Consider the following 12,799-nt stretch of genomic DNA (forward strand, 5'->3'; position numbering starts at 1 on the left):
GGTGGCAAGGGTGCCTGGGCACCTGCCCGTTCTGTCTGACGGGGGCATGACCAGACCTTTTACAGTGAGGTGGTGGTGGCAAGGGTGTCTGGTTAGCTGCCCTTTTTGTCTGACGGGGGCATAACCAGATGTTTTACAGTGGGGTGGGGGTGGCAAGGGTGCCTGGGCACCTGCCCGTTCTGTCTGACGGGGGCATAACCAGACCTTTCACAGTGGGGTGGGGCTGGCAAGGGTGTCTGGTTAGCTGCCCTTTTTGTCTGACAGGGGCATAACTAGACCTTTTACAGTGGGGTGGGGGTGGCAAGGGTGCCTGGGCACCTGTCCGTTCTGTCTGACGGGGGCATAACCAGACCTTTTACAGTGGAGTGGGGGTGGCAAGGGTGTCTGGTTAGCTGCCCTTTTTGTACGACGGGGGAGAACCAGACCTTTTACAGTGTGTTGGGGAGGCAAGGGTGCCTGGGCACCTGCCCATTCTGTCTGACGGGGGAGAACCAGACCTTTTTCAGGGGGGTGGGGGTGGCAAGGGTGCCTGGGCACCTGCCCATTCTGTCTGACGGGGGTATAACCAGACATTTCACAGTGGGGTGGGGGTAGCAAGGCTGTCTGGGTAGCTGCCCTTCTGGTCCGACGTGGGAGATCCAGACCTTATTCAGTGGGGTAGGGGTGGCAAGTTTGCCTGGGCACCTGCCCGTTCTGTCTGACGGGGGCATAACCAGACCTTTCACAGTGGGGTGGGGGTGACATGGTTGCCTGGGAAACTGCCCGTCTTGTCTGACGGGGCTTTAACCAGACCTTTCACAGTGGGGTGGGGGTGGCAGTGCTGCCTGGACACCTGCCCCTTCTGTCCTATGGGGGAGTAACCAGACCTTTTACAGTGTGGTGGGGGTGGCAAGGGTGTCTGGCTAGCTGCCCTTTTTGTCTGACGGAGGAGCACCCAGAACTTTTATAGTGTGGTGGGGGGGTTGTAAGGCTCCCTAGGCACCTATCCGTTCTCTGTGACGGGGGCGTAACCGGACCTTTTTCAGTGGGGTGGGGGGTGGCAAGGGTGCCTGGGCACCTGCCCGTTCTGTCTGACGGGGGCATAACCAGACCTTTCACAGTGGGGTGGGGGTGGCAAGGGTGTCAGGGTAGCTGCCCTTTTTGCACGACGGGGGAGAACCAGACATTTTTCAGTGGGGTGGGGGTGGCAAGGTTGCCTGGGCACCTGCCCGTTCTGTCTGACAGGGGCATAACCAGACCTTTTACAGTGTGGTGGGTGAGGGGGGGGGGTAAGGCATCCTGGGCACCAGTCCGTTATCTGACGGGGGCATAACCAGACCTTTTACAGGGGGGTGGGGGTGGCAATGCTGCCTGGACACCTGCCCCTTCTGTCCAATGGGGGAGTAACCAGACCTATTACAGTGAGGTGGTGGTGGCAAGGGTGCCTGGGCATATGACTTTTCTGTCTGACGGGGGCATCACCAGACCTTTCACAGTGGGGTGTGGGTGGCAAGGGTGTCTGGGTAGATGCCCTTTTTGTACGACGGGGGAGAACCAGACCTTTTTCAGTGGGGTGGGGGTGGCAAGGTTGCCTGGGAAACTGTCCGTCCTGTCTGACGGGGCTTTAACCAGACATTTTGCAGGGGGGTGGGGGTGGCAATGCTGCCTGGACACCTGCCCCTTCTGTCCTACGGGGGAGTAACCAGACCTTTTACAGTGGGGTGGGGGTGGCAAGGGTGCCTGGGCACCTGCCCGTTCTGTCTGACGGGGGCATAACCAGATCTTTTACAGTGGGGTGGGGGGTGGCAAGGTTGCCTGGGAAACTGCCCGTCCTGTCTGACTGGGCTTTAACCAGACCTTTTGCAGGGGGGTGGGGGTGGCAAGGGTGCCTGGGCACCAGCCCCTTCTGTCCTACGGGGGAGAAATCAGACCTTTTACAGTGGGGTGGGGGTGGCAAGGGTGCCTGGGCACCTGCCCCTTCTGTCCTACGGGGGAGAAATCAGACCTTTTACAGTGGGGTGGGGGTGGCAAGGGTGCCTGGGCACCTGCCTGTTCTGTCTGACGGGGGCATAACCAGACCTTTTTCAGTGGGGTGGGGGTGGCAAGGCTCTCTGGGTAGCTGCCCTTTTGGTCCGACGGGGGAGAACCAGACCTTTTTCAGTGGGGTGGGGGGTGGCAAGGTTGCCTGGGAAACTGCCCGTCCTGTCTGACAGGTCTTTAACCAGACCTTTTGCGGGGGGGGGTGGGGGTGGCAAGGGTGCCTGGGCACCTGCCCGTTCTGTCTGACGGGGGCATAACCAGACCTTTCACAGTGGGGTGGGGGTGGCAAGGCTGTCTGGGTAGCTGCCCTTTTTGTACGACTGGGGAGAACCAGACCATTTTCAGTGGGGTGGGGATGGCAAGGTTGCCTGGGAAACTGCCCGTCCAGTCTGACTGGGCTTTAACCAGACTTTTTGCAGGGGGGTGGGGGGTGGCAATGCTGCCTGGCCACCAGCCCCTTCGATCCTTCCGGGGAGTAACTAGACCTTTTACAGTGGGGTGGGGGTGGCAAGGGTGTCTGGGTACCTTCCTATTCTGTCCAATGGGGGAGCAACCAGACCTTTTACAGTGGGGTGGGGGTGGCAAGGGTGTCTGGGTAGCTGCCCTTTTTGTCCGACGGTGAAGAACCAGACCTTTTTCAGTGGGGTTGGGGGGGGTAAAGGGTTCCTGGGGACCTGTCCGTTCTGTCTGACGGGGGCATAACCAGACCTTTTACAGTGAGGTGGGGGGTGGCAAGGCTGCCTGGGCACCAGCCAATTCTGTCCTACGGGGGAGTAAGCAGACCTATTACAGTGAGGTGGGGGTGGCAAGGGTGCCTGGGCACCTGCCCATTCTGTCTGACGGGGGCATAACCAGACCTTTCACAGTGGGGTGGGGGTGGCAAGGCTGCTTGGGCACCAGCCAATTCTGTCCTACGGGGGAGTAAGCAGACCTTTTACAGTGGGGTGGGGGTGGCAAGGGTGTCTGGGTAGCTGCCCTTTTTGTCCGACGGGGAAGAACCAGACCTTTTTCAGTGGGGTTGGGGGGGGTAAAGGGTTCCTGGGGACCTGTCCGTTCTGTCTGACGGGGGCATAACCAGACCTTTTACAGTGAGGTGGGGGTGGCAAGGGTGTCTGGGCAGCTGCCCGTTGTCTGACGGGGGCATAACCAGACCTTTTGCAGGGGGGTGGGGGTGGCAATGCTGCCTGGCCACCATCCCCTTCGATCCTACCGGGGAGTAACTAGACCTTTTACAGTGGGGTGGGGGGTGGCAAGGGTGCCTGGGCATATGACTTTTCTGTCTGACGGGGGCATAAACAGACCTTTTACAGGGGGGTGGGGGTGGCAAGGGTGTCTGGGTAGCTGCCCTTTTTGTACGACGGGGGAGAACCAGACCTTTTTCAGTGGGGTGGGGATGGCAAGGTTGCCTGGGAAACTGCCCGTCCAGTCTGACTGGGCTTTAACCAGACTTTTTGCAGGGGGGTGGGGGTGGCAATGCTGCCTGGCCACCAGCCCCTTCGATCCTTCCGGGGAGTAACTAGACCTTTTACAGTGGGGTGGGGGTGGCAAGGGTGTCTGGGTAGCTGCCCTTTTTGTCCGACGGGGAAGAACCAGACCTTTTTCAGTGGGGTTGGGGGGGGTAAAGGGTTCCTGGGGACCTGTCCGTTCTGTCTGACGGGGGCATAACCAGACCTTTTACAGTGAGGTGGGGGTGGCAAGGCTGCCTGGGCACCAGCCAATTCTGTCCTACGGGGGAGTAAGCAGACCTATTACAGTGAGGTGGGGGTGGCAAGGGTGCCTGGGCACCTGCCCATTCTGTCTGACGGGGGCATAACCAGACCTTTCACAGTGGGGTGGGGGTGGCAAGGGTGTCTGGGCACCTTCCTATTCTGTCCTACGGGGGAGTAAGCAGACCTATTACAGTGAGGTGGGGGTGGCAAGGGTGCCTGGGCACCTGCCCATTCTGTCTGACGGGGGCATAACCAGACCTTTCACAGTGGGGTGGGGCTGGCAAGGGTGTCTGGTTAGCTGCCCCTTTTGCACGACGGGGGAGAACCAGACCTTGTTCAGTGGGGAGGGGGTGGCAAGGGTGCCTGGGCACCTGCCCATTCTGTCTGACGGGGCTTAAACCAGACCTTTTACAGGGGGGTGGGGGTGACAATGCTGCCTGGACACCTGCACCTTCTGTCCTATGGGGGAGTAACCAGACCTTTTACAGTGGGGTGGGGGTGGCAAGGGTGCCTGGGCACCTGCCCATTCTGTCTGACGGGGGCATAACCGGATCTTTTACAGTGGGTTGGGGGGTGGCAATGCTGCCTGGCCACCATCCCCTTCGATCCTACCGGGGAGTAACCAGACCTTTTACAGTGGGGTGGGGGTGGCAAGGGTGTCTGGGCACCTTCCTATTCTGTCCAATGGGGGAGCAACCAGACCTTTTACAGTGGGGTGGGGGTGGCATGGGTGCCTGGGCACCTGCTCGTTCTGTCTGACGGGGGCATAACCAGACCTTTCACAGTGGGGTGGGGCTGGCAAGGGTGTATGGTTAGCTGCCCTTTTTGTCTGACGGGGGCATAACTAGACCTTTTACAGTGGGGTGGGGGGTGGCAAGGGTGCCTGGGCACCTGCCCGTTCTGTCTGACGGGGGCATGACCAGACCTTTTACAGTGAGGTGGTGGTGGCAAGGGTGTCTGGTTAGCTGCCCTTTTTGTCTGACGGGGGCATAACCAGATGTTTTACAGTGGGGTGGGGGTGGCAAGGGTGCCTGGGCACCTGCCCGTTCTGTCTGACGGGGGCATAACCAGACCTTTCACAGTGGGGTGGGGCTGGCAAGGGTGTCTGGTTAGCTGCCCTTTTTGTCTGACAGGGGCATAACTAGACCTTTTACAGTGGGGTGGGGGTGGCAAGGGTGCCTGGGCACCTGCCCGTTCTGTCTGACGGGGGCATGACCAGACCTTTTACAGTGAGGTGGTGGTGGCAAGGGTGTCTGGTTAGCTGCCCTTTTTGTCTGACGGGGGCATAACTAGACCTTTTACAGTGGGGTGGGGGTGGCAAGGGTGCCTGGGCACCTGTCCGTTCTGTCTGACGGGGGCATAACCAGACCTTTTACAGTGGAGTGGGGGTGGCAAGGGTGTCTGGGTAGCTGCCCTTTTTGTCTGACGGGGGCATAACCAGATGTTTTACAGTGGGGTTGGGGGGGGTAAAGGGTTCCTGGGGACCTGTCCGTTCTGTCTGACGGGGGCATAACCAGACCTTTTACAGTGAGGTGGGGGTGGCAAGGGTGTCTGGGCAGCTGCCCGTTGTCTGACGGGGGCATAACCAGACCTTTTTCAGTGGGGTGGGGGTGGCAATGCTGCCTGGCCACCATCCCCTTCGATCCTACCGGGGAGTAACTAGACCTTTTACAGTGGGGTGGGGGTGGCAAGGGTGCCTGGGCATATGACTTTTCTGTCTGACGGGGGCATAACCAGACCTTTTACAGGGGGGTGGGGGTGGCAAGGGTGTCTGGGTAGCTGCCCTTTTTGTCCGACGGGGAAGAACCAGACCTTTTTTAGGGGGGTGGGGGTGGTAATGCTGCCTGGACACCTGCCCCTTCTGTCCAATGGGGGAGTAACCAGACCTTTTACAGTGGGGTGGGGGTGGCAAGGGTGCCTGGGCACATGCCTTTTCTGTCTGACGGGGGCATAACCAGACCTTTCACAGTGGGGTGGGGGTGGCAAGGGTTTCTGGTTAGCTGCGCCTTTCGCACGATGGGGGAGAACCAGACCATTTTCAGTGGGGTTGGGGGGGGGGAAAGGGTGCCTGGGGACGTGTCCGTTCTGTCTGACGGGGGCATACCCAGACCTTTTACAGTGAGGTGGGGGTGGCAAGGGTGCCTGGGCACATGCCTTTTTTGTCTGACGGGGAGTACCCAGTTCTTTTACAGTGTGGTGGGGTGGGGGTGGCAAGGGTGTCCGGGTAGCTGCCCTTTTTGTACGACAGGGCAGCAACCAGATCTTTTACAGTGGGGTGGGGGGGGGGGGGTATGGGACCCTGGACACCTGCCTATTCTGTATGACGGGGGAGCAAGCAGACCTATTACTGGGGGGTGGGGGTGGCAAGGGTGTTAATTATTTAACAAATCAAATTTCTTTATTTATTTAAATATATTAATAATAATTTTATTTACTTTAATCCACTGAACCAGGACATAATTATATTTTCCAGTTTTTTTCAGTCTGTTATGTCTCTAGTTAAATGATTATTTTATACACTGATTGACAGTCATTGTGTCAGTTTTGTTCAGCTGCAGTAATACAGTGAATTTAACTTAATCCAGCAGACTGTGGTTTCATTATGTTACTCAGTTGTGCTTTGGGTGACGCTGAAGCTGGACATTAATAGGACAGAACAGAAAGCCTTTATTGTCATTGTACAGGGAGGGAATACAGTAAATGGACATAAATATATAATATATAAAATGTACATATACAGGAGAAGGGGATAGCCCCCCCCAATCAGGATTACATTTAATTACATTTTAGTCAAATAAAAAAACTATTAAACTATATTTTTGATGTTATTCAGCTCACTAAACACAGTCATTTATTTTTTGTCAAACACACAGTACTGTGCAAAAGTCTTAGGCAGTCCAAAGAAATGTTTAAAGCTGTTTATCTGGGTAGCAAGTGCACTTTGGCTTAGAACAAAAAACACAATTTAACATTAGACAAAATAAGAGTAACACAATAAAAACTAGTAATAATTTCTTCTGTTTCCTAAAAAGTTACTGATATCTAGTTGGATGGCTAGATGAACACCGCTTCAGTTCCCAATCTTCTCCTCAGCGGCACCTCAAGCCGTTCCATGATTTTGTTAAATTTCACCAACAGCTCAATTAAATAATTAAATATATTGGTTTTAAAAGTCAGTGAGAGATTGACTAGCTGTATGAGGTGTGTTAGTGGTCAAGTCAAAAAATACATGGCTGCACTGGACGGTCGCTGCAAATACTAGGATGATTTTAGCAGAGGTTCTGAAATGGCGAAGCTGACACACTTTGACAGGCATCATATCATAGTTTTACACCAACAGGAGGATAATTTAAACATCATTTTCTTTGTCTGCCTAAGACTTTTGCACAGTTCTGTACATTTCAGAGTAAAAATGATTATAAAGGTTAAAAAGCAGAGATTTCACCTTTTTGCCAGGAGAACCAGCAACACGTCACAGTGACACTGAGGAGTTTCTATAAACCCAAAACCCTGGATAGAGGGACTCAGTGAATGAGGAGGTGAATCTGTGCAGGGGGGTCAGTCCATCAGAGGAGACTCTGTAGAAGGACAGAGCACCAGCCCCCCCAGTCCAGATACACTCCTACTCTGCGGGAGCCTGAGGGCTTTATGGGTATGAGAGTCTGTTTATTATTGCGCCGGACAGAGTATCTGTCAGTATCACAGTACAGACTCCATGATTTGTCATTGTATCCAAGCCCACAGTCACTCTCTCCTTTCCTCCTGATCCCTTTATAAGTGACTCCTATCCAGGCTGCATCTCCACTCCACTCAGCCTCCCAGTAACAGCGGCCAGTCAGACTCTCTCTCCACAGAACTTGGAGGCGGCTGTCAAATCTCTCTGGATGATCAGGATATGGCTGCTCTGCCCCCCCTGTCACCTTCCTGTTCCCCTCTGACAGAGACAGGAGTCTGTTTGCTGTGTTGGGGTCCAGCGTCAGCTGGCAGGAGTCTGTAGGCAGGAGGAAGAATTATTAATCCCATCAGGCCGCCTGTACTTTATGTTTCTGTACGATATAAAAACAGCACAGCTTCCCCTAACGAAGCGGGAACTGAAGTTTATGAAACATAAAGTGGGCGCGCGACGGCGGCGGGAAGAGCCGCCAAAATGGGCACGAGCTAAACTAACAGCTTAATTAATTTAATTAAAAAATGACAAAGCAGCGACATTCATCAGACATATTCATCACAAGCATATTTACCACAAAACGGCACCAGAGATCAATACTAAAGTCAGTGTCTTTCCTTCAAACCGCTAATTCCGGCGCGTGCGGCTCTAAAATGGCCATCAATAACAGAATATTTAAGTAATATTATTACACGTTTAAAGTGATATTTAATAAACATTTGGACCTGGATTGTGATATAAACGATGATTCCGGCACAGATCATGCGCGCATCATAAAAAAACAGGAAGGTTTTCATTAATTCAGAAAAATATTGCTCTGAAAAACGGGATTATTATCTCATTAATTCGGAAAAACAGAATTAATTTTTCCCAGATGAATGCAATACGCTTCCATAGAGAACCGCTTACCGCGCGCGTGACTGTAGATGCTGCGCCGTAACCGCGAGGCGTGAGCCCCGCGTCTAATCTGTTAACATGGGCGCCGAAATGAAATTTGATATTTTCCGCCGCACATCCAGTGTGTCCCGGGCGCTGATTTCTTTTAGCACCGTGGATCAGGAGAACTTTTTAATATTCACGAGTGAAGCCCTACACGATTGGCTAGCTGATTAGTATTTATGAGAGGGGCACTACCTCACTGGCCAGTTAACATCGACTTGTGCTGCCTTTTTCTTCTAGCTAAAGCAGGGGTGTCCAAATCCAGTCCTGGGGGGCCGGTGCCCTGTGTAGCAAAGTTCTTTCCCTTTTCCACCATAAATAATTCAGCTCAAGAGCTGTGTGGTTATTAGCACAATGAGATGAATCAGGTGTGTTAAATGAGGGGAAACCCAAAAATGCGCAGGACTCTGGCCCTCCAGGACTGGATTTGGGCTCCCCTGGTTTAAGGGATTCAGTGACCAATCGGTAATATTCTCTCATGAATATTAATGAATGATCCAGAACCACCCTGTAAAAATGCAAATTCACATTTTGCACTTGAGGAGAGAGTCCGGTCTCACTGCCTACAGGTGCCTCCTTAGGACAATACTAACGAATCTCACACAGAAAACACATACACTCAAGGCATCCGCAAAAAGAACAAATGCAAAGGATTCTTTTTTTGTGAAATTAAAGATGTATAATTAATTCAGAATATATTTAACCATCCTACACTCCCACACAAACACCAAGATAATACAAATTGTAAGCAGCTATAAAGCATTTGTAAAAAATATTTTTAAAAACGATTAAATGAATTGATAGTGTTTTTGGTGATGATTTTGATTTTTTGTTTCTTGTTTGGATGTTGTCTAAAATGACATGAAACTCACCTAAACACAAACATGGAAATCCATCTACACACAGTGCAAAAAGCCACACTCATCACAACAATTGTGTGAATACAACCATAACATAGTATTCATGGTATTATTAATAAAAAACATGCAAAGACACTTACATTTCTGTAAGCCTGGTCTGGTCCTGCACTTTCCACCGTGATCCACACTATAGGAGAAGCAGAATGACATGACTCTTCTTCACATACATGCATAAGTATCTGTAGCGTGTCAGACACACTCTGTACTCACTTCAGCTTCTCCAGTTTACAGCTGGGATCCTCCAGTAGAGCAGAGAGCAGCTTCACTCCTGAGTCTCCTGGGTGATTGTAGCTCAGATCCAGCTCTCTCAGGTGTGAGGGGTTTAACTTCAGAGCTGAAGCCAGGGAAGAACAGCCTTCTTCTGTGACTCTACAGCCTGACAGCCTGCAGAGAAAGACAGAAACTCCCCAATAAATAATATCACCTCACCATTATAATTATTAAATAAATGTGATGCTCTAATAAATAATTCAAGAATTACAGTTTAGTGTCTAAGACAAGGCAGGACCCCTCCTCTCTTTCCCTTAGCTAATTGCTCACTATCTCCTCTTTAAAGTGTGGAATACACAGTAATACTGACCTCAGTATCTAAAGCGTACAGTGTGGAATACCCAGTATTACTGACCTCAGTATCTCCAGTTTGTGGTTTGAAATACCCAGTAATACTGACCTCAGTACCCCCAGTTTGCAGTGTGGAATACTTAGCAATACTGACCTCAGTATCTCCAATTTACAGTGTGGAATACCCCACAATACTGGCCTCAGTATCCCTAGCTTACAATGTGGAATATCCAGTAATACTGGCCTCAGTATCTCCAGTTTGCAGTGTGGAATACCCAGTAATACTGACCTCAGTATCTCTAGTTTACAGTGTGGAATACCCAGTAATACTGGCCTCAGTATCTCCAGTTTACAATGTGGAATACCCAGTAATACTGACCTCAGTATCTCTAGTTTGCAGTGTGGAATACCCAGTAATACTGGCCTCAGTATCTCCAGTTTACAATGTGGAATATACAGTAATACTGACCTCAGTATCTCTAGTTTACAATGTGGAATACCCAGTAATACTGGCCTCAGTATCTCCAGTTTACAATGTGGAATACCCAGTAATACTGACCTCAGTATCCCCAGTTTACAGTGTGGAATACCCAGTAATACTGACCTCAGTATCTCCAGTATGCAGTGTAAATCCTCCAGTGCAGCAGAGAGCAGCTTCACTCCTGAATCCTTCAGGTTATTGTCACTCAGGTCCAGCTCTCTCAGGGGGGAAGAGTTTGATCTTAGAGCTGAAGACAGCACTTCACAGTGTTTATCTATGAGATCATGGCTGTTCAGCCTGAAACAGAAAACACTTTAAGACACAGACATATACACATCCTACACATTAGTAAAATACAAAGCATTACAATAAGCATTTGTTTTCATTATAATTAGCAGCACAGCTTACACTTCAAAATGAGTTATAGTCTGCAGAGTGTTCTGTGCATCCTGACAATCTGCTGCAGTCATATGATCACTAATTGTGAGTCAGTGCATCTTTGCTCAAAACTAGAGGTAAAAACATTAAGTACAAGCTATAGGAATACATAGGAACACATCAACAACAAGATGGACATGAACCCTCCCATAACAGTCAGACCAGTGCTTCCAGTGCAGTACTTAGTCATCTTTCTGCCAGGTGTCCCTACACTCGACACGTATCACTGAAAGGAGGAGATGTGAACATTCCCAGCAGCTAATGCAGCAGCAACTGGCACTTGGATTCCTGATCCCATGAGTAAAATCCTTTTTCTCCCTGTATTGTTATACCTGGGAACATGTCAAATCACCAATTACGTCTGGGTGATATGACGATATTGTCGGTAATGAGCGTAATCAGACAAGTATCCTGGTGTCGATATCTGACAGTGACTAACCGGCGATTATCATCTTTGCTGGGGAAACGCGCTTAGGCTACATACAAAGCAAGATAACAGAAGGATTCATTCATGCTTTCAGTTCAGCTTTCTAGCCTAAGATTCTGTGGCAGTTAAAAAGAAACATTGCACAGAATTTCACAAGCATTGTCCCTTGCAGTAACCATGCGTTCGCCATTCTTGTAAGTTCAGTATTGTCACATCACCAACTTCTATCTCTGAGTCAGCAGCCAGAATGTCAGTCATTCAAGTGCAGCTTTCTGGTGGGAATTTTGAGCTTCTCAACTCTCTCTCTCTCTCTCTCTTTCTCTGTCTCTCTCTCATCTATCTATCTGAATCAATCAGTCAATCATTATTGAAATAATACTATCAAAAAATATTATCATAAAGGACTTTAACCACTCATGTTCTCTTTAGGGGCCCCTCCCTCATAGGGGCCTCTAGCCTCAGTGTCTTCTGGGGGGAGAGACCCCCCCCCGCCCCACAATTACTGATAATAATAAATGTGTAAAATAATAAAACTGATTATCATAGATTATTATATGCGGTGGTGAAAAGATGCGTTTTCAGCCTAGTTTTGAAAGTACTGAGACATTCAGTAGCTCTCAGGTTTTCTGGGAGAGAGTTCCAGAGTTTGGGCCCATAGTGACTAAAAGCTGCCCCCTCCCTCCCCAGCCGGGTTTTAGGAATAATCAGTAAATTACTGCCGGATGATCTGCCTGATCTGCCTGGGACATACCTTACAGTCATGTTACTGAGGCAGGACAGAGCTAAACAACGTAAATATTTACAAATTAGCAAATGAACTTTAAAATCAATCCTAGAAGCCAGAGGAAGCCAGTGCAGGGATGTGAGAGCAGGTGTGATGTGATCCCTGTGACTGGTGCGTGTTAACACTCCGCCAGCGGCATTCTGGGCCCGTTGTAGATGTGATCCCTGCGACTGGTGCGTGTTAACACTCCGCCAGCGGCATTCTGGGCCCGTTGTAGATGTGATCCCTGCGACTGGTGCGTGTTAACACTCCGCCAGCGGCATTCTGGGCCCGTTGTAGATGTGATCCCTGTGACTGGTGCGTGTTAACACTCCGCCGGCGGCACTCTGGGCCCGTTGTAGATGTGATCCCTGTGACTGGTGCGTGTTAACACTCCGCCAGCGGCATTCTGGGCCCGTTGTAGATGTGATCCCTCTGACTGGTGCGTGTTAACGCTCCGCCAGCGGCAGTCTGGGGCCGTTGTAGATGTGATCCCTGTGACTGGTGCGTGTTAACACTCCGCCAGCGGCATTCTGGGCCCGTTGTAGATGTGATCCCTGCGACTGGTGCGTGTTAACGCTCCGCCAGCGGCATTCTGGGCCCGTTGTAGATGTGATCCCTCTGACTGGTGCGTGTTAACACTCCGCCAGCGGCATTCTGGGCCCGTTGTAGATGTGATCCCTGTGCCTGGTGCGTGTTAACACTCCGCCAGCGGCATTCTGGGCCCGTTGTAGATGTGATCCCTGTGACTGGTGCGTGTTAACACTCCGCCAGCGGCATTCTGGGCCCGTTGTAGATGTGATCCCTGCGACTGGTGCGTGTTAACGCTCCGCCAGCGGCATTCTGGGTCCGTTGTAGATGTGATCCCTGTGACT

At 51.1% G+C, this 12,799-nt stretch overlaps 1 protein-coding gene across 2 annotated transcripts in view; it reads right to left on the reverse strand.

Annotated features, from left to right (window-relative positions):
- Window positions 1-6,378: 6,378 nt before the first annotated feature.
- LOC125722759 (NACHT, LRR and PYD domains-containing protein 12-like) overlaps window positions 6,379-12,799 on the reverse strand; it is a 37,826-nt gene continuing 31,405 nt past the window's right edge. For both annotated transcript variants that reach the window (XM_048998958.1, XM_048998957.1), the window contains exons 7-10: window positions 10,420-10,593; window positions 9,465-9,638; window positions 9,335-9,381; window positions 6,379-7,719 (exon numbers count right to left, since the gene is read on the reverse strand). In XM_048998958.1, the coding sequence (XP_048854915.1) occupies window positions 7,295-7,719; window positions 9,335-9,381; window positions 9,465-9,638; window positions 10,420-10,593 (820 nt within the window). In that variant the 3' untranslated portion in view covers window positions 6,379-7,294. The remainder of the gene's footprint in view (window positions 7,720-9,334; window positions 9,382-9,464; window positions 9,639-10,419; window positions 10,594-12,799) is intronic.

The sequence above is a fragment of the Brienomyrus brachyistius genome, unplaced genomic scaffold (genome assembly GCF_023856365.1).
Source record: "Brienomyrus brachyistius isolate T26 unplaced genomic scaffold, BBRACH_0.4 scaffold42, whole genome shotgun sequence".
Lineage (NCBI taxonomy): Eukaryota > Metazoa > Chordata > Actinopteri > Osteoglossiformes > Mormyridae > Brienomyrus > Brienomyrus brachyistius.